This window comes from Populus trichocarpa, chromosome 2, assembly GCF_000002775.5.
Source record: "Populus trichocarpa isolate Nisqually-1 chromosome 2, P.trichocarpa_v4.1, whole genome shotgun sequence".
Taxonomy (NCBI): Eukaryota; Viridiplantae; Streptophyta; class Magnoliopsida; order Malpighiales; family Salicaceae; genus Populus; species Populus trichocarpa.
In genome coordinates this window covers 9,274,339-9,295,619 of record NC_037286.2, presented here as the reverse complement: position 1 = coordinate 9,295,619, position 21,281 = coordinate 9,274,339, and the positions used below count along the sequence as shown (strand labels likewise).

The following is a 21,281-nucleotide window of genomic DNA, read 5'->3' as shown; positions in this document are numbered from 1 at the left end:
AAATATTTACAGAGAAAACAATTTAATCTCAATTAATATAATTATACAATTACCAATTAACATAACATAAAATTTTATTAAAATCAAATTAATTAAATCTAAATTATTTATTTATAATTTTTAAAATTTAACTATATTTAATAATCACTTTAGCTTATGAATAAACTTGTATATCTGATAATCACTTCAGTTCATGAATAGACATGAAGCGCTGAAGTGTTCATAAACAAACCTGAAACATGACCCTAATTCATCTAATATAAGGATGAGTAGTAGCATAGATGTAGGGGTGATGACTAATATCATCCTAGCTTGTAGACAAACTTGTGATACTCGTGGACAGGGGTGATTATTTTCGGTTCGGTTCGGTTTTAATAAAAAAAAATAACCAAACTGAAATTTTTTTTTTTGAAAGAAAAACCGAAACCGAACCGAAACTGGATCAAACCGACCGGTTTCAGTTTGGTTCAATTTTTTTAGGGAAAAAACCGGTTCAAACCGGTTTGGCTCGGTTTTTCCGGTTTTGACTCGATTTTTTCCAGTTTTGGCTCGGTTTTTTTCGGTTTGGCTCGGTTTTTTTTCCGGTTTTTTGTCGGTTTCGGTTAGGTTCGGTTCGTTTTTTTGATTTTTTGTTTATAAAACCAAAACCGAACCGAACCGGCCGGTTTTTTCAAAATTTTAATCGGTTTTTTTTTTTGGTTTTCTCGGTTTAATCGGTTTTCCGGTTTTTTTGCTCATCCCTACTCGTTAATATACCAGTCCTCACCTCAACTCGAGGACATGTCTGTAACGAGAATATCTAATACAAGTTGTATCTAAGTTGAGTTTATGTTAATAAAACTATATTTATTTTTGCAATTCAATTATATTTTAAAAATAATTTATTAAAAAACTAATTTTTTTCAAATACTAATATAAAAAAAAATATCTATCACAACCTCCAACACTCAACATCTAAGTTTTACTTTCTTTTGACCATGCACTTCATCATAAAAAGAAAGCACAAACTAGCACCACCGTTCTAGCACCGTTAAATTTCACCCAATTTATAAGCAAATAGCTCAAAACTCTACCATGAGGTTCAAGCAAAGATTTTTCTACAAAATGCTTTTTTCCGAACGGGATACTTCAAAATATCTGCATAAAAAGATTCCGAAGTACGGACTAATATCCCAATTAAGAAACATGAATTTCTGCATAAAAAGATTCCGAAGTACGGACCAATATCCCAATTAAGAAACATGAGTTTATTTCTTAAATTTCATTTTCTACATATATCTCACACACATACAGAAAGATGGTGATATCATGATCATTTGGTGGTGTTATCTTTGCCACGACCGCCCATGATGGCATCCTTTGCAGACTTGAAGGTGTTAGTCACTGCAGCAGCTGCGCTAGACAAAATTCCACCACCACTGCCAGAATCCCTCGTGTTGCGCTTAAGATGAACCACCCCCACTTTCTCATCGGTGGGTTCGCCTTGCCCCGCTGATTTCCGGTGATCGACAGTCTCCACCCTGGTTTCAGCTTCACCTTCTTCGTTTATCCTTTCAGTCTCCTGCTAAATACAATGAAATTAACAATATATATATAAGTCAAATAAACCATTCGATAATTCAAGTTAGATCTTGGAAAATGGACTCATTTTGTACCTGTGTCTTCATGTTGTGGGAGTTTCAGATTTGTTTTTTTTGTTACAGCGTTTCAGATATGTTTGAAGCAACTATATATAAACTTATCCTGCTTTTGCTCCTTCCAGATTTTTATGATCCCGTGAGCATATATAATACTCTCCATTTCACCTAACAGCATGAGGTATGGACACGTGTTCCAAGCGTTGGCGCACACTGCTTCCTCTTGGTTGAAAAAGGTGGACACGCGGCTTATTGTTGTTTCCTGGCAACCACCCAGTAAGGGCCGGCGCAAAAACAAAATTTTAATTTTAATTTTTTAAATCATTCCAAATCAATGTAGTATCTTGATGGCATTTTAATTTTTTTAAAAAAACTTGAAACATAAACATTAAAATTTATTACATTTCTAATTGTTTTATTTTAGAGGAGATATTTTGTCATTGTCTTAGTAACCCTTGTCTCCCTTGAATGCGGATTTGTAACATTTTCGTTGTTCATTTTGGCTAACTTTACTAGCATTTTTTTAAAAATCATTTAAACAAAAGGATTTATAGAATTTTTATCCTTGCATGTAAATTAATTTACTGCTGAGACAAACATCTGAAGTGCCGAAGAGATATGAAAGACTAGACTATCGGAACGCATGAGCAAGCATGGAAATTGATTAAAAAATGATCACTCGTTTAGGGGGAAAAAAACAACAAGAACAAAATCAACCTTGGCCTATTGGCATTGATCTCTTCAATGTTGGGCATGAAATACACTTCAAGAATGACGGAATTGTGCGCCCTACAACTTAAGAAACACAAATTCTTCAACTGCTGGTATCTCCCCGATCCTCTTTAGCGCTTCCTTGCTAGGTTCCTCGTCCACACCAATGATCATTACTGCTTGTTTTCGTGGAGCGATCCTGCCAACGCTCATGAAATTCACATTTACATTCTCCTCACCAAGGATATTCCCCACACTGCCAATCATACCTGGTTGATCTACCTGCCTGCAAAGTACGAGACTGCCTTCCATGCTCACATCAACACCAAATGAACCTACCTTGGTGAGGTGGGGCTTCCCGTCTTTCACTCTTCCCTCGACTTTAATCTCACCAGAGTCAGAAATTGCAGTGGCAAATTTAGATTCCACATTGGCAATTTGGACCTGGATGAACTCAAGTGGATTCTCAGGTGAACCATCCAACAGAAAGCGCTCTTCTATTATCCTCAGTCCTCTCTGCTTAGCAGTAAAGTCAGCATTTACCAAGTTAATATAAACACTGGCGATAGGCTCAATCAGACCCTTGGTAATCATTGCACGAAGAAGCCGAGTGTCGAGATCATCCGGACCTCTGGCAGAAGCATAAGTCACCTTTACTGATTGTACACCACTTCCACCGGCAACCAGTTGCGCTGCCAGTCTGCCAAGCTTTTCTGACAGAGTGACAAACGGTGCAAGTTCTGTTAGAACCTGTAATGAACAAAAATAATCAGAGGAGAAAAAATTCAGACTCTCCGCCTTACACTAAGTAAATAAACATGAGCAAAGGGAACAAGTCCTCTACACCATGATCAAAAGCAGAGAGGTCACAATCCTTCAACTAATAATATCATATCCATAAACATCACATAAAAATGGTGGAAAGCTAAGACTTGAGGTATTTCCAATTTGATTCATCAAAGGCATGCATAAAATATCCGTAGTGAAATGCTGGTGAGGGATTAAAGGTTTGAAAGAAATGATAACCTCAGCAGTAACCATTGGCGCGTTTACCGCAGTTGCAGCAAGCTCCCCTTTTAAAGCTCCAATAACAGCTTCCGCTACTTCAATGGCTACACCTTCCTGGTTAAATCTCATAACCATTATGCAAGATGATGAAAATGAGATGTAAACCAGATGCCTAAATAGATGGTCATGCATACTTGAGCTTCTGTAGTGCTAGCACCAAGATGAGGAGTCACTGTCACGTTTTCATGCAGCACCAACCTGCTGTCTTTTGGAGGGGGCTCTTCTGTAAAGACATCAAGTGCTGCCTGCACGAATGAGGACTTGGTGAAGAAAACAGGAATAATGCAATGAGGACTTGGTGAAGAAAACAACCTGAGCAACAATCCCAGAATCCAGAGCTCTAACTAGAGCTTCCTCGTCGATCACTCCTCCACGAGCAACGTTGACAATTCTAACTCCTTTCTTCATCCGGGAGAAAGCCTGATCGTTGAAGATTTTTGATGTAGCAGGGGTAAGAGGCATGTGTAGGGAGATGAAATCTGCTATCGATATAGCTTCTTCGAAAGTCAACAAATCCACACCTATAGCGCGGGCACGGTCTGCAGGGGCATAAGGATCATGTGCAATCACATGCATGCCAAGACCTTTGGCACGCCGAGCAACCTCTGAACCAACCTTTCCAAACCCTATGACAGCAAGCGTCTTCCCCACAAGTGAAACCCCGACATATTTGCTTCTTTGCCACTTGCCTGGACAGATACAATAAATTAACAAGTTATTTTATTAACATGATTAATGTTCATGCAAAATGAGTCATTACCATAAAATTTGAAAAATTGGTTGATACAGAGACATGATAAGCTATTGTTTGGAAATTACTCAACTATTGATGAAGGATATGGCCAAAACACAACCAATTTGCTAAATCTCAACAATTTTGTGCATATCAGAAAACAAGATTTGATGGATGCCAATTCTCTAAAAAAAAAATATCAAATCACATTATCCTCCAAATTTTCACTGACCATGCAGTACGGTTTAAGACTTTAAATAAGCAAACCCACATTAATCATTATAACAGAAACAAATTGAACAAAGAATTGAGACAACATACCGAAGAACAAAATTCAACCTACAATGGTAAAGCAAGCCACCTGCTCGAATAAATGACTAAATGAAGTATGAAAAAAACATAATAAGAAAAAATAATAATTTACAAACCGGCTTTAAGAGAGGCATCAGCTTGAGCAATATTCCTAGCCATAGCGGTAAGCAAAGCAATCCCATGCTCAGCAGCCGCAATCGTATTAGCCGTCGGCGCGTTAACCACCAAACACCCATGTTCCGTGGCAGCCGACAAGTCAACATTATCAATACCAACGCCAGCCCGACCCACAACCTTAAGTCTGCCGCCTGAACGTTCAAAAACCTCGCGGGTGACCTTAGTCCCACTTCTCACAATCAACGCATCACAAAGTGAAATCTTAGTACATAACTCCTCAGGGCTGAGGTTGTAAGAGCAGTCAACATTCGCAAATGTCTTTAGTAGCTCGAGACCAGCTTTTCCGAGTTTTTCGGCGACGAGAACTGTGGGCTTGGGGTCAGCCAATACAGTGGCAAAGACAACGAATCTATATGCTTTTCTATCTTGGCGGCGGGTACAGTTGGCTGTAGTGAAAGGTGAGGGAAAAGAGTGTTTCCATGAGAGAGATGTCGGTTTTGTGGGAGTAAACACCAAGTTTAAAGAAGATGTAGTCACCATTTAAGGTCCTCTTTGCCTCGGCCTGCTGTCTGTGTAGGAGTCGTGAAATCAAATGAGTGTTGGATTCACGTTGACACTGCACAGTAGTACAAGTGTTTGTAAAGTGGAGGGGAATCGAGTGCGAGTTTGATGGATGGGTATATGCAATAGCGGCTATTGATTGGCTAGGGTCTTTGAAGCTGACAAGTGAGCAAAAAGAGAAGATTGGATTGGTAGGCAACCACGACCCACTATTTGTGTATTTGATTAGGTTTTGCCCTATAAAAGTAGATTGAAATCCATGAATCTTGTTGTGATTCGTTTGATTTACTGTTTTTAAACGGATTAAATGTTTCTTCAAGCTTGGAAATAACTTTATAGAAATTTTTAGAATATTTTTAAATTAAAATAAGTTAAAATTGAGATTTTTGGAGTTTAAAAACTCTAATCACAGAATTGTGATTTTTTAGAAAAAGAATTAATATTTTTATTTCTTGAATTTTTTTTTTTATATAAATTCTAATCGTTGACAAAAAAAATTCAAATAACAATTGAAATTTGATAGAATTTCTAAACACAAGGGAGATCCGATAAAATTAGATTGGTTGAGAAAGAAAAAAAAAATGAATTATAGCTATTTCTTAATAAAGTAGCGCTTGGTTGAGAAGCAAGATGAGGAGGACGAGACTTTAGAGACAAGATGGTACGAGATGAAGCGTGAGGGGCATGAATGCTTTGTGTTTGGTTTGGTCGACATGAAAGAAGGTCTTGTCTCTACCTCCACTTGATTCTATAGGATAAGGCAGAATAAATTGCAATAAGATAATATCTAGTTTACCCTTATACAGAGTTTGGTGCATGCTATGCATAGGATACAAACTTTTTAGTTTTCACTACATTATACATATTTTATATGTTTTTTATTTGTTCTAATATATTTTTCTTATCCTAAATTTTCCATTAAAAAAAAAATGTTGTTGGGCTTGGAAGTTTTAAGAGTGCCTTGCTCAAATCCAAGCCCAACTATAATAATAATAATAATAAAAAGATGTAAAAGATGCGATATTAATAAGAATAACGTGTTATCTATTTGTTATATTTGTACATCGGAGTAATTGTGTTAAATTATAGTATCATTGTAAAAGATGTTGAAAATTATCATTTTTTTATTTTACTTATAGTTTTAAAACCTGGTTTGGCTTAGTGGGTCGACCCGGGATTGACTGAGTCGGGTTTAAAAAAAATAAAAGAAGTCAAAAATTCAGTTGCAACCCGTTGATTATTTATTTATTTTTTATCCAAAACGACATTGTTTTGATTTATAAAAAAATTATGGTTGACCCAAATAATCTAGAAAAAAACTTGTAACTCAAGCCTTGAACCGATTCGACCACCAGGGTTTAAAAACCTGATTTTACTATTTTTCACACACACTAGCACTATTTTTCAATGGTTAGAAGCAATGCTGGACCTTTTTAAGGGTAGAGCTTTATCCAAGCCTTTGATTACAGCCTTTGATTACATATACCTCCATTGCCATCTGACAAATTAAATAATAAATCGGAAAATGAAAGTAAGAACCTATGTGTTTAAATTGTATCTAAGAGCGATTTTTAAAATGAGTTTGAGTTTTCAATTATAAATATCAAGAAATTATTATTTAAAACGAGTCACGACCACGGTTTTTCTATCATTAGATCATCCCTTCATATAAATCTTAATACTATTTGACAGAATTAATAGTATAATTAATTGGAATTTGAGAAGAAAATCGATGTGAGAGAAATCATACAAATAATTTATCAAACATCACATCTTTGATTCGCCTAACAAGTGAGACAAATTATTCATATATTTGGGCTTCTGTATTTATGGGCTTTTGTGTTCATGAAAGAGAAAGCTAAAACATGTAAAAAAAATATTATGTATTTATTTATTTACTGTGGATTGTATATATTATATAATAGTGACTTACTTGAAAAAACTCTTAATAAACTGTTTTTTAAGGGTAAAATGATTTTTTTTAATTCATTTACTATTATTCTCTTGCATAGCAAAATGACTTTGTTAACCTTAAAGGCAAATAATCATTTATTATGGTCTAGGGTCTTTTTAGATATTTTATGTTTTTTACCATAATATAACTATTCTATTACTCTTAGTTTCAAATTTTCAAAAATTTAACTTGAGGGGTTAATTCATAATTTTAAAATGATTTTTTTTAATAATATTTGGCTCATAAGGGTAGAGTTGTGTTTTCAAAAATAAAAATAACAACCGCAAAAGGTTATGCATGCATTAGCCACTCCTCTGCTGCGTAATGTAGTTGACTTTGATGGTCAAAAATATTATTTCACCACATCATTTAATTCATCTCGGTCTCTTTTTTTATCTCTATATATGAGTGTATAGTTATCGGACTTCCGGTTCGTCACCGCCATCTTTTTTTCTTTTTTTTCTCTTTCCTCCTAGAAATTCATGTTGGCCTTCCATATTTTCGTTTAAGCCCTTCAAGTTATTTTTCTTTTGATTGTCCCTCGTTTTTTATTTTAATTTTTTTATCAAATTTTTTTTTGTTTTCAATTGCATTCTCCTTTAATTTTTTATTTATCAGAGTTAGTCCTCATTCTTTTGATTTTTTTTTGTTTAAGATAGTTTTTTAATATACTTTCCTTTTCAATTTCACCCCTTTATTTTTTCTCTTTTCATCGTTGATGCTCATTCTTTTATTCCTTTTTTTTTTACCTCGGTTAGTTTTTCGCTTCGGGAATTTTTTTTTCAATTTCATCATTTATCATTAAATTAGTTGACAATTAAAATTCTTAACTAGACCCGAGTTTTCAATGTCACGGGTTGCGAATTTAAAATATTAAACTAGGTTTAGAATATCCACCTGGATAAATTAGTATAGTTTGAAACAATAAATTTACTGGTTTTTCCTACAATTAATTGATCGAGGTTGATGTTGTTTCATTTTTTTTTGTAAAGTTAAGTTACTATAATGACCATAAATGCAAAACAACATTTAACTCGGGTTTAATTGAAAATTGATACTAGATAAGAAGTTAGTTCAAAGAATTTCAAGATTTAATTACTTCTCCAAATTTAATAGCATTGTAAAAACATCTCCCACTCTTAGTGTTTGGTTTTACATTTTAAAAAAAGCGCAACCAAATATACTGGTTTGAGATATATCTAAGCTGAAGTATTTTTGGACTCTGAATGCCGTCACTTATTAGTTGCTTTTAAAATTGATGAAATGCTAAGCTTGAGGGAAAGGATCACAATGTCGTGGGGTCATGGCCTCTTGGAACAATAGTAGAAATCATCGACTTACTCTCTCCTAGCATTAGAATTCGACTAACACCATTTCCCTCCTGTACGTAGTTTTGGGCTGTCCCAACATTAAAAGCCCGTGCTACTAACAACGAATAATTAGCTAGCTACGTCCTCAAATGTCACGAATCTCCTGTTTTTTGCACTCTACAGCATCCAAATCAAAATATAGAATATGAATATTTCTTCAACTGCAGCAGAGGACAAAGATTCGGAGGAGGAGATATATGTAGGTTCATGTTCAAAATGGACAAAAATTCATCTTGGTTTAACTGGTCTTATGCGGCCCATTAAGATTTTGTCTTTGTGGGCTAGAGCTTTAACTTGGGGATAAGGATGGGCGGGCTCACCTAGGTTTAAAATACATTATCAAAGACAAAAAATAGAAAGAGGTCATTGAAATGAGTCCAAACTCGAACGCATAATTCCGGTTTATTCAATTTAACAATCAAATCCCTTCTGGTGTTAGTAAGTAAATGGACAGACTCGGAAAACTTGAGGTTTGCAGTACGTTTTATTTCTCGATTCAATCATTGAGTCATTTTTGCTGCTAAACAAAGACAACAGAACCCTATTAGAGCAAGAAACTAAACGTGTTAAGAAATTGAGGCCGTATTTGGACAGACATCCAACTGTGGCCCAACCAGCCGCTGGCCAGTGTTGAGCCGTGATACCCCATCCCAGCAAGCACAAGCATGCCTCGCCTTCCTGTGGATGGTTTTATCTCTAGCGGGTCCACCTATCAAATTATTGGCCGCTCTTTGACCCCCAATGTCCGTAGCCATCATGGCAGCAAGTGGCTCCAGTCCAAGCCCTCTTGACTTGATTCAAAATTGTCTAGTTTCTGAAGCCGAGACGCAACATAATTCTAGAAGATGTATAGTTGCGAAACTGCATATTTGGTGGGCACCCAGAAGACTTTTGTTGATTTCAGTAGATCATTCGCTTGATTGAACTATTGAATTATAGCTAAATATTTGATTAATAAAACCCAGGATGTTCACAAGGTTAGTTGTAATCCACTTGGTTGATTACTGTATTGACCACGTGGACAAAGATGCTCTCCCAAGAAGTCACAAAACTAGCAAATAATTTACAATACCAGCGATTACAAGCGGAGTCAAATGACGTTTAGCATCAACAAGTTGGATGATTTCAAAGGACGACCCGAAATGAATCCATCTTTACTATTTTTCTCCTCGTAATTTTCAGAGTTTATTTTGAGCAATCAATTCCTAAATGGGACCCTCACCCCTTCTAATTGGATTAGAACTTGAAGCACGATAACCACGAGTTATCACTCTTAATCATTCTCGACCTTTCTCTTTGTCCTTGTATTTCGTTTTTTCTCGAGTGGTCATTCGGAAAAATGATGCAAAATGCTAGCTTAGATCGACGTAAAGGCCAATATTTAGATTTGTTCAATGCAAAAAAAATTCAGAGAGTTTCAAAGGGCAGGCATGAGATTCTATGACAGCGAATGCTGGAGTCTAAATGTTAAGACGGGGCGGTGAAAAGTGGACGCAACGTCATTGAATTGAAAGATCTGCCTCTGCATCGGTGGGTTGTTGTCGGCTAGAGAATGATGGCCCGTGATCACAAAGAGTCAAATGACGTGATGAAATTGAGAGTCAATGTCGAACACGTAGTAGAGGCTGTCTCTACATTGCTAACTACCCGATCGGAAGTCTAGAGATTTTATAGATACCCAGTTACGTGAATTGCATATCAAAGAGCATGTTTATCTCAAAAAATTGTTGCTTTCCGAACCATCTATGAAATGGAAGAGAATCATTCAATAACTAAAAGCATCAAGGGATAAGCTTGATTTGGACAGCTTTGTAATTCTAAACTGAGTTTCGATGCTAACTCCCAAGTACTTAATTCTCTTTGAAAAAAAGAAGAAGCTAAACACTCGCAGAACAGAACTCCGATTAAATCTCAATAATCACAGACAAAACCAGGCACTTCATGGTGGTCTTGTACATTTTGACAACCTAAACGTACCACCAGCTACTATAAAATTAGAAAACATCAATGGAGTGTTTCGATGGAGTTTAGGAAAAACTTATGTCGGTATTTTAATTGCCAATAGAATTTTGAATGAAAACCTGTCGCCGGTAAGTTTCTCGTCAGAGATTGTCATTATAAATCTTTAATTCATAATTTTATTTTCAAAGTTAAAATTTATGGTGATGGTCTCTTTAAAATATTTACAAGAACTTTAAAATGCTATAAAACCTATTTCTACTATAAAAAACAACTATGAATCTTGAATTCTAAAGGGAATAATTATAAATTTTGAATTAAAACATAAAATCCAAAAAGATATTGAAAAAAATTAAAAATTATTATATCAGGAATGTCAATGTTTAAAATATAATTCCGAGAAATCCAATGATCAATTCAGCAAAACAATTGCTAACCTAAAAAAGATTTCTTTAAAAATTTAAACTTGATTTAATAATCAATTTCCTATTATCATAATATTAAATAGCTAAGCAGTCATGGTACTTCAAACCCTTTCTTGAAACTACAATTGTTTCAATGACCTGTAAATATATCAGTTAGACCACACGCATAATTTATTTAGGCTATATCTTTTCCAGTAATGTCATATCATCACAAAAGTACAGTGGACAGGACAGTCCAGAGAGAGAGAGAGAGGGGGGGGGGGGGGGGCTTGTAATTTCGAAGTTAAAAAAACGAGAAGCAGTAAAACAAACAGTTAGAGGGAGAACAATCCGTACGAATAAAACAAGACCACACGCTGACAATGCAGACGTGATACGCATCGTACGATGGATGCATGCAGCGGAAAATCATGGTTGGAGGACCCCACCCGACGCCCCTTTACGAATCCCAAGAGTTTGATTCTCTTGGAACTCGGGTTTGAATTTAAGTGTGTTCTAGCTGGCATGCTATTGACGTGGCAACAGATTTTCAAATGCTTGCACTGAGCTCCGTTACCGTGTTTGTTTAGTCTCATGTGCAACGTCACACAAAACCGACAAAACTAACCCCTACCCCACTCCTAACAGATCAAGCGTGGCACTGTCAGCCATCAGCTGTCGGACGTTTAGTCATCATCGATTTGTCTACGTGTCCGCGCTAGGTTCCACACGATTTAACTGCCCGGCTGAGAATTAGAAATATAGAACTCTCAATGTTCTGGGCGGCACCCCAATAATTCATAAATAGATTAAGCAAACGGTGATTTTAATTTTTGTGTTTTAAAATAAATTAAGTTTTTTATTTTAAATTAATTTTTTTGATATTTTCAAATTGTTTGAATGTATTACTATCAAAAATAATTTTTATAAAATAAAAATATTATTTTAATATATTTAAAAAATATTATTTTAAAAAACAATACCTAATAGAATGAAACTGGTAAACTTAACTAGACAGCAGTTAAGTTAGCAAATTCTCTTTATAACCACCCTGTTTTCACATTTGTTTTTATCTAACATATAAATTGTTCGGGTTTTGAATATTGAATGGTAAAGACATATATTAGTTTTCTTGGGGGCTAAATCCTGGGTTATTTTTCTTCTCCCACGTGCACAATCCTCTGGGGCCTTTTTCTCCTCATCGTCATGTGGATTCAAACGAGGCACGATACCACTTGCTTTTAAATTATAGAAACAATTTTTTTTTCTCTTGATCTATTTGGATCCGTAGGTTTGCCTTTTGGGCACTGTCAATGGAAGCTTTGCTTTACCTTTTTCTTTCTTTTTTGCACCCTTAATAATCTTTTTTAATCCAATGGCTATACTTAAATCATGAGCTCGAACGGGAGGAAACACCCTCCCTCGTTCCAAACCACGTGCCTTACCAAAGGGCAATCTCAGATCCCTTAATCATTCCTTAATTGCCTGATTAATCCGTAATTATCTGTACTTTGAGGAAGCGTGCACCTTCTCACGCACACTGACACTGCCTACAAATGTCTCATAAAAAACCTGTAGCATTAATGGCACATTTGCAGGAATCCAAAGCATTATAGTTGTTGACTTGTTGCTAAAAGGCAAGCCTTAAGCATGCCACCCGCTGGGACCATCTCTCTGCTCAATGGTTATCCTCACCACATGTATCCCCTAGAGACTCCGCAACCTTCACCGTAAAAAACAAATACATCAAAAAACAATAATAATAATAAAAAAATCAATGAAATTCAACTTGAAATTCAATTCAAACAAACGGGGCTCAAAATTACAGAATATACAGAATTTAAATAAAATTCAGTAAAAAGAATCGGAAAGTCAAAATTCAAAAAAGATATGAAATTTTAGAAAGTGTTTTGAAATGTAATCGGTTATTTTGCAAATTGTTGTTTGTTTAAAAATATATTAAAATAATATTTTTTTATTTTTTTAAAATTATTTTTGTTATTAAAACATCAAAATAATTCTAAAATAAAATTAATTTTAATAAAATAAAATAAAATTTAAATTCTAAAATACTATTCAACCACGTACCTCCAAGAATATGAAACCAGATATTTCCTAGCTACTTACGTAGCCAAAATTAAACATTTGTTTCCAACAGTGAGCTATCAAATTCACTGGATCTTATGTTTTTACATGTTGAGACACGATACATTTTCGAACGGATGGTGGCCATTATGTTGACGGACAAAAGTTGATGGGTATTATTAGGGAGCGATAATATTTTGGATACTATTGGATGATCCCGCCAAAAATCTTAAATAGATTGAGAGGAAGGATAATATTTTGAATAATAAGTTAATTTCTTGATTTAGATAATCTGATTTATACTTGTAACATATATATATTTTTTTTGATGAATTTAGATACTCTTGGATGCTTAATTAAACTTGCAATGGAGAATAAAGATTCAGAACCTGAAGCTTTAAGGATGCATGAGGTATTTATAACCTGTGAAAAAAAGCGGAGGAGTATAAGAAGCTAAGGGGGGCTGTAGCCTAGGTAAAAAATTAAATATTTATAAAAACCTAATACTCTCTCTGCTAAAATAAAAAATAAAAACTTTCTCTTTTGTCATTTATAAAAACTCACTACTTACAAAGACTTTCTCTTCTATCATTTATTAAAACCCACTCCTTTACCTTTATCAATACTCGAGAAGCACCTTAGGATTTTAACTTTCTTCTTCTTCTTCTCGGCAACATCGGGTTTTAGCTTGGATTTTGAAGAGAAATTTAAACATAGAGCCACAAGAATGCAAAACTATCACAATCAAGTAAGATTTTTCAAGTCCTAACTTTTTATCTGCTAAATTAAAAAATAATAAGGACTAGTGATTTACTTTGTCAAGCTTGCAACAAACATCTCTTGACATTTTAAATGCAATGGATCTTGTATCAACTACTAAAACATTATTTTGAACTTTGAGAGATGCTAGATTTGATCATCTCCTTACACATGTGCAATTTGTTTGCACACAATATGAGATTGACATACCACATATAAATACTTCGTATAAAAAGTCTACAGGTCGTTCATGTCAGCAACAAGAATCAGTGACAATTTACCAACATTATTATTAATATATATTTAACTCAACAATAGATTTTCAGTTGGAAAAATTAAATTCTAGATTCAGTAATGAGACAGTGGAACTCTTTATACTTGGCTCTACAATAGATGTTATTTGCAAGCTTGCTGAGAAATTTTATCCTAAGGATTTCAATGAACAAGAAATGCATTATTTGACATCTCAGCTAGAGCATTATCAGATTGATGTGATTCATCATAAGAGCTTTCAGAATATATCTACCATTTCTGAATTATGTCGAGGATTAATTGAAACAAATAAGTCGCAGCATTATCATTTAATTGACAGGTTGATTCGTATTTTTTTAACTTTGCTTGTTTCCACAGTCACCATAGAGCGGGCATTTTCAGCTATGAAACATGTTAAAATTGTGCTTCGAAAAAAATGAAAGAGAAGTTCTTAGCAGATTTTATGATGATTTACATTGAACGAGAGTTTGCTGAAGATATCGATTCGGATTCGATCATAGATGAATTCTATTCCATAAAACATCGAAGGATATAACTTTGATAGTGTATTTTTTTTTTAATTTTATGTACTTTAAATTTTATTTTTTCATATTTTGTGTTATGTATTTGAATTGAAACTTCATTGTTAACTTGACAAATTTATATATACGAGTTAATGATTGATCTTGAAAAACATTTTATGTGTATTTGCTTTGTAGCCCAAAGCAGAAAAAATTCATGGCTTTGACATTGCCTTTGAGTCTTGTACTTTGCAAGAAGAGGAGGAGTTAGAGTATAATTTTACTTTGATAGTATTAATGAGCAATAAATATCTCTTACACAAGCATTAATATGACGGGAATATGATAGATCCTTAGAGGACTCTTATACATTATCATTTGCACAACATTAATATTGATGGAAATACGATATATCTTCAGAAGATTTTGATACACTTAAGGATGTAGGGAGAGTAGGATTCAAAATGTAGTTAAGCTCATAAGGGCTAAGTTCTTCTCCAAGATCGAGCCTATGAGGGTTGAGCTCTTCCCATAAGTTGAGCCCGTGAGAGCTAGGTTCTTCTCCAAGACTGAGCCCATGGCATTGGGTTTTCCTCGAGGCTAACCTCGTGAGAGCTAGACTCTTCTCGAAGACTGAGCCCATGGCATTAGGTCTTCCTCGAGGCTAACCTCGTGAGGGTTGAAATCTTCTTCTAGGTTGGGTTCTTCCTCAAGATTGAGCTCATTAAAGCTAAACCTAGGCACATTGTCTAAGATCGTAATTTTTTGAGCTTTATTTTCAAGAGGTTAGGTTCATTAAATTTGAATTTATAACTATTTATTAATGTTTCATTTAGGATTCGTGCTGCATTAAATTGATGTTAAACATAAAAAAATGATAAAAAAAACTATAGAAGGACTATGATTTTAAAATAAGGCTTATTTGGAGGTTACATATATTCAAGTATACATATGTATTTTGGAAGTGTTTTTGTTAATTTTTTTAATATTTAGCATTACTCTCGTATTAATTTATTAAAGATGGACATTACACTAACAATATGAGATAGAATCTTGTTTAAATTAAATATGGAAGAAATTAAAAAATTAATGCTGAATACTAATAATAATGTCTCGTTCGGGGAGGTGGGGGATCACATTTTATGTAGATTATAGCCCCATGGAATAAGTTTTTTTTACTAGAACAGTAAAAACAAAGTACATATTCGAAAGATAAACCGGAAAGAATTTAAATCCGAAAGAATTTCATCCAGAATAATTTTTATTTTTTCAGAATAAATACGATATATTATAAAATACACTAATAAAGGGATAAGATATCAAATTATAGAGATTAAAAGCATAACTGGATTTTATAGCAGCCCCTAGGACTAGTTTCCATTAAACTGGGCCTTTATTCTCGCAAAGAAAAACTTAAAGGCTAAGACCTCGCGTATTTGTTAGAAAATGAATTTCATATAAGAAAAACATTTCAGAAAAATTGGAATACTTTTCAATATTTGGTCGTATTAAAAAAAGGCATATTTTTTTTTTAATGTTTGATTATTTTGTAAGGAACTAGATGAAAAATTTATTTTTATATGGTATTTTTTTCATATCAGCATGCACATTTTTTTTACAATTTTTCATAATTGTTTTTTTCTTCAACTTTAATTAAATTTAATTATAATTAAACAAATAAAATTATGTTTGTAATATTATTTCATTAGAAATCAATCAATTCAATATTTATTTTGAGATAATATTCTTACTTTTTTTTTTGTTTTGAAAGAGTTGAAATAATGAGTTTTCCTACAAGAAACAATCCTATTGTTGTAGGCTACAATAAAATAAAATAAAAAGTTTTAAAGAGTTTCTTGTGTGATGCAATATATATTTATTTTTAAATTTATCGGTTTAATATTTGGTTATCATTTTATAAACTCTTTGAACATTTATTAATACATATAAAACTTGATATATTTCATTAAATATAGACATTAAATTTTTGTTTTGTAATTTTAAAAAAATAACAGTGTAAAACATGTTATCAATGACTATATTATTCTTAGCGTCAGATAAAGAAATCTGAACCGAGCCACATGCAAGGGAAGTAGAATAATCTAATGTGAGCTATCTAGATAGTGGCCCAGTGGTAAGAGCTTGGGACCAAGAGATTTGTTCCCTCTGTGGTCTCAGGTTCGAGCCCTGTGGTTGCTTATATGATGGTCACTGGAGGTTTACATGGTTGTTAACTTCAGGGCCCGTGAGATTAGTCGAGGTACGCGCAAGCTAGCCCGGACACCCACATTAAACTAAAAAAAAAAAAGAATAATCTAATGTGTATTGTTATTGTATATTATAAAAGAATAACTAGCTGGAAAGGGCGTACAAAGAGCAGGAAAAAACGCAGTCAAAAGAAATATTATATAAATTAAAACATCACATGCACTAAGATATTAAATAAATAAAAAAGTTACATGTCATAATTTATTATTTCATATACATGCTCATTAGAAATTTATATTTTTATACTAACATCAAACACGTAAAATTATTTTTATTAATATATAAATATTTTTATATTTAAAATACAAAACACTATGCGACTTTAATTAGTTTTTTAATACTTTATAAGAAGTGTTCTCTCCTTATTTAAAATGAAAAAAAAAAACTTCTGAAGCTATTTTTTTTTTTAATGAAAGTGAATTTTTTTAAACAGATTTCCAAAATGCATCCATAATATATATATAGAGAAATAAAAACAAAATGTTCTTTAAAAGAACTCCGAGGCGAAGATCATAAAGATTGTGCTTATCGGGTAACACGTGCATCGTACTCGTTCGGAGTAGGAAGTCATGTGGAAGTACGGTTAAAGGACAGGGTTAGGTAAGAGGAGGGTTCGTGTGGGAAACGAGAGTGGTTAATGGCAGGGGGTGTCAGGAGGGCAGATTTAAACAGCTGTCTCCCTCAAAACGACTGGATGTTGAAAAGAAGCACACCCGCTCTTTTCCCCTCTCTTTCCGCTTTCTGTTTTTGTTGCTTTTTTATTATCATGTATTTATTTTCTCTCTTTTATTGTCCCTTTTTTTCTGCTTCTGTTTCCCTTCTCCCAGTTCTTGGTAAACATAATCCCATCCCAGCCAGCCATCCATCCATCCATCCCGGGGGAGGTAAGAAGTAGAATATATTTGTTTATAAAAAAATATTTTTTTATTTTAAATTTATTTTTAATGTTTTTTTATTGTTTTAATGTTATGATATTAGGAATAAGTTTTATAAAATTAAAAAAATATTATTTTAATATATTTTATTTTTAAAAAATAATAGCTATAGGTGAAACACTACCTTATCTTTTAGACCTAATAATTGCTTTTATTGATGTGCTGTATCCCTTTATAAAAGGAGGGCAATGTCGTTCTCATATCTGTATTGTTACTCTCCTCCGTTCTATTTTTTTACCTGTTATTTCTCCTTGTAATAAAGCTTCGAGAGAAATGACGGGATGGTGGACTGGGGGCCAGATAATTTACCTCATTAAGGAACCTGAATTATGCATGACTGTAAACTTTTTAAGTACCAATGTTGTCTTAAAAAACTTTATTCAAATTACTTTTTATATGCGCTTCTTAACTTAAGTAGGATTCGTGGGTGGTTTTCATTGCTAATTATTTTTATGTGGTGTTTATTATAGGTTAGAAAAATAGAGGTGAAGTATTACAAGAATAATTATTATTAGACTAATCCTTAAAAGTGTGAAAATTTGGTTCTCAGAGATGCTTGGTGTATTCATAAACTTAAAGGTTAGATATTAGTGGAAAAAAAATATTATTAATAATTATATAAAAAAAGATCTCAATAAAATCCTTGTACATATGCAACTCAATAAAATTTATAATTTTCCACGTGGCATCAAAGCCTTCCCAAGACTAAGACTATTGTCTCTCCTTTTGTTTCTCGAAACCTAAATGGCCTCCTCATCCTCCTATGCTTCTAGCACTAATTCTATCAATCCTACTATTATCCCAACCCCTTTTAATATTTCATTTGCTATCAATGACAAATTTAATTTATCTAGCTATCTTATATAAAAAGCTCAAGTCTTACCTTACTTCAAAGGTCAAACTATTTTTGGCTACCTAAATGCCAATATCTCACATATACCATTATTAAAATTCTCAATTCTCAATCCTCAATCCATAATATGATTAATAGATTCTTTAACCCTAGACGTCGTCCAATTCTTCGCTCTTTAAATATGTTCTTACTCAAGTCAAGTCTCATACAATCTCTCGTGAAGTTTAGTAATTTGCATTGAACAAATTTTTTCTTCACTCTCCCGTGCTAAAGCAATTTAGATTTGCACTCGCCTAGTATATATTAAAACAGGTGTTATGTTTGTCGATACATATTTTTTCTATATCGTACGAGCAACTAATGGACTAACTCTTGCTGGACAACCCTTTAAATATGATGACATTATCACCTATGTGTTTATAGAACTTAGCCGGTTATGACTTATTGGCCTCCATAATTACTTCTCAATCTAATCTTGTAACCTTGAAGGAGCTTCACTCACTGCTTCTCATATGTGAGTCATGGATTAATCATAATAATAAGCCCTTTCCCATTGTTGTCTTACTAAACTTGGACACCAAGTAACCTCAACAACACCATGAGCCTACTTTTTAGCTAGTTGCACATTTTCATCTTGCCAATCGTAGTCGTGGTGGCTACAATGGTAGAAGACGTGATACTTATTTCCACTCTCTTTATTCAAATCAATATAACATCAATTATATGTCAAGTATGCTTCAAATCGAGCTATACTACCAGAAAATATTATCATCACTTTAATCTTTCTTATTGGGACCTACAATCTCATACAAATCAACAACAAGTTATGATTGCTGCCAACTATCAACGTGTTGATAAAGAGTGGCATCACGACACAAGAGCTACCCATCATCTTACCAATGATATGGATAATATCCATCTTTATAATATAAACTATGACTATCAAGATCATATTCAAGTGGACAAAGGTGCAGTTTTGAAAATAGTACATAATAACACTTCCACCGTCTATTCTCCTTCTAAGTCTTTTATACTTAATGAAGTTTTACTTGTTTCATAAATTCATAGAAATCTTCTATATGTTCAAGGCTTTTATCTAGATAACAATGTTTTCTTTGAATTTCATGCTTGTTTATTCCTTGTAAAAGATTATGTGGGGACCATCTTTTATCGCTAACCATTTAGTGATGATCTTTATAATTTCTCAGCTTCTCTATCTATTTTCATTTATAAAAATTATCTACCAGTCATGTCTTTGCCACTATTTATCATCGTCGCCTTAACCAACTAAGAGCCATGTTATATGCCATTTAAAAACATGCATGTTTATGTTTTAAAACCATTAGAGTTCTATATATTCAGATGTAAGAGGTTAGTTCCTGTTTTATCCACCTTATATGAATATTACTATATCATTTTTTTGGATAATGCTACTTAATTTTTATTGTCTTTTCCTTTAAAAATCAAATTTGATGCATATCATACTCTTATATGTTTTCAAGCTGCTACTAAATGCCAATTTAATTTTCTTCAATTCGAACAAGAAACTTAATTTCTTTATAATTTTATCATCACAAGTTATAAGACATTTGTTTTTATGTGTTGTGATTTGTTTTGTTTTCTTTGCTTTCACATTTAAAAAATGTATAAAAATATTCTGATATTAAATTAAAAATTAATTTTGATGTCAAATGGGTTGTCTTGTAGAAAAGAGTTTAATCGAAATTTGTTTCCTTCCACGCATGCCAAAAAAAATAACAGATCAGGGTTTGTGAATTTTTTTATTTGGTTGATTTTTTATATTTACATTAATTAGAGATTGTTTTACAGTTTAAAATATGCCTATAGTGATTTTAAGAATATCTTTTTGATATTTTTAAATAAAAATGGATTGAAATCTAAGTTTTCATAATTCAAAAACTCAAACTTAGATTTTTCGATCTCCAAGGACATCTAGGGTTTTCCTTTTTAGCCTGGCATAAGGGTTTGATTTTTTTAAAAATTAATTTTGTTTTTCATTAATAACCTCTCTATTTTTTTTTTTATAGAAAAAACTGTTTTGTTTAACTATTTGTCAAATAGAAACCAAAAAACCTTCTTGCAGCCATGGTCTCTCCGAATTTAGATTCCCTCGGCGCAAATTATTTTAGTAAATAAGAGGACATGCATTCCAAGGCTAGCACGGAAGAAGTCCAAGATTTTGATACACAAGAGAGGCGGTATCCGTCTCGTATTCACAGTTTAAAAATTCAAAATGTAGCAACTAGGAAGCCACGTAGAGGAGAGAGAACAAACAAGTATTAAACGAACGACTTAACGCAAGCAAGTAAAGGACGATGCAGTCAGTTTTGGCAGTTCAGGAAGGAGAGGAGCGTGACTGACACGTGGTAATGGTGGGGGAGTAGGCCGTTAGGAGGGTGGGAAATAGTAATGCTTTTTCTTTTCAAGTTTTTTTTTAAAATTTTTAATATAACAACATTAAAAATAAAAATATTATTTTAATTTATAAAAAAAATACTTTAAAAAATAATTACATTATTTAACAAATTCCAAATGAAGTATACATGGCAAAGATTTTAGAGTATATTTGAAAGTAAAATATAAATTATTTTTTAAAATATTATTTGCTTGAGAATATATTAAAATAATTTTTTATATTTTTAAAATATATTTGTACTAATATTATATTAAAAATTTGGAAATATAAAAAAATAATTTAAATTTTAAAAAAATCAAAATGTTTTTTAAAAATCATGATCAGATTTTAAAGACAAACGGGCCA

General features: G+C 33.0%; 2 protein-coding genes across 3 annotated transcripts; both read right to left on the bottom strand.

The window, feature by feature from the left end:
• Positions 1-1,176: 1,176 nt before the first annotated feature.
• Positions 1,177-1,806, bottom strand: LOC7462861 (uncharacterized). Of its 2 annotated transcripts, none has more exons than XM_006386437.3 (2): positions 1,656-1,806; positions 1,177-1,561 (listed from the first exon to the last, which is right to left on the bottom strand). In XM_006386437.3, the coding sequence occupies exons 1-2, from the start codon at positions 1,665-1,667 to the stop codon at positions 1,313-1,315; spliced, it is 261 nt and encodes an 86-aa protein (XP_006386499.1). In that variant the 5' UTR covers positions 1,668-1,806; the 3' UTR covers positions 1,177-1,312. The 2 variants fall into 2 exon arrangements, with proteins under 2 accessions (XP_006386499.1, XP_002301164.2); XM_002301128.4 differs by having other exon boundaries at positions 1,177-1,564; positions 1,656-1,784.
• A 463-nt stretch (positions 1,807-2,269) lies between these two features.
• Positions 2,270-5,454, bottom strand: LOC7472681 (D-3-phosphoglycerate dehydrogenase 3, chloroplastic). Its single transcript, XM_002301127.4, has 5 exons — positions 4,578-5,454; positions 3,729-4,105; positions 3,551-3,661; positions 3,375-3,470; positions 2,270-3,098 (listed from the first exon to the last, which is right to left on the bottom strand). Exons 1-5 carry the CDS (start codon positions 5,116-5,118, stop codon positions 2,427-2,429), a joined length of 1,797 nt encoding a protein of 598 aa, XP_002301163.1. The 5' UTR covers positions 5,119-5,454; the 3' UTR covers positions 2,270-2,426.
• Positions 5,455-21,281: the final 15,827 nt, after the last annotated feature.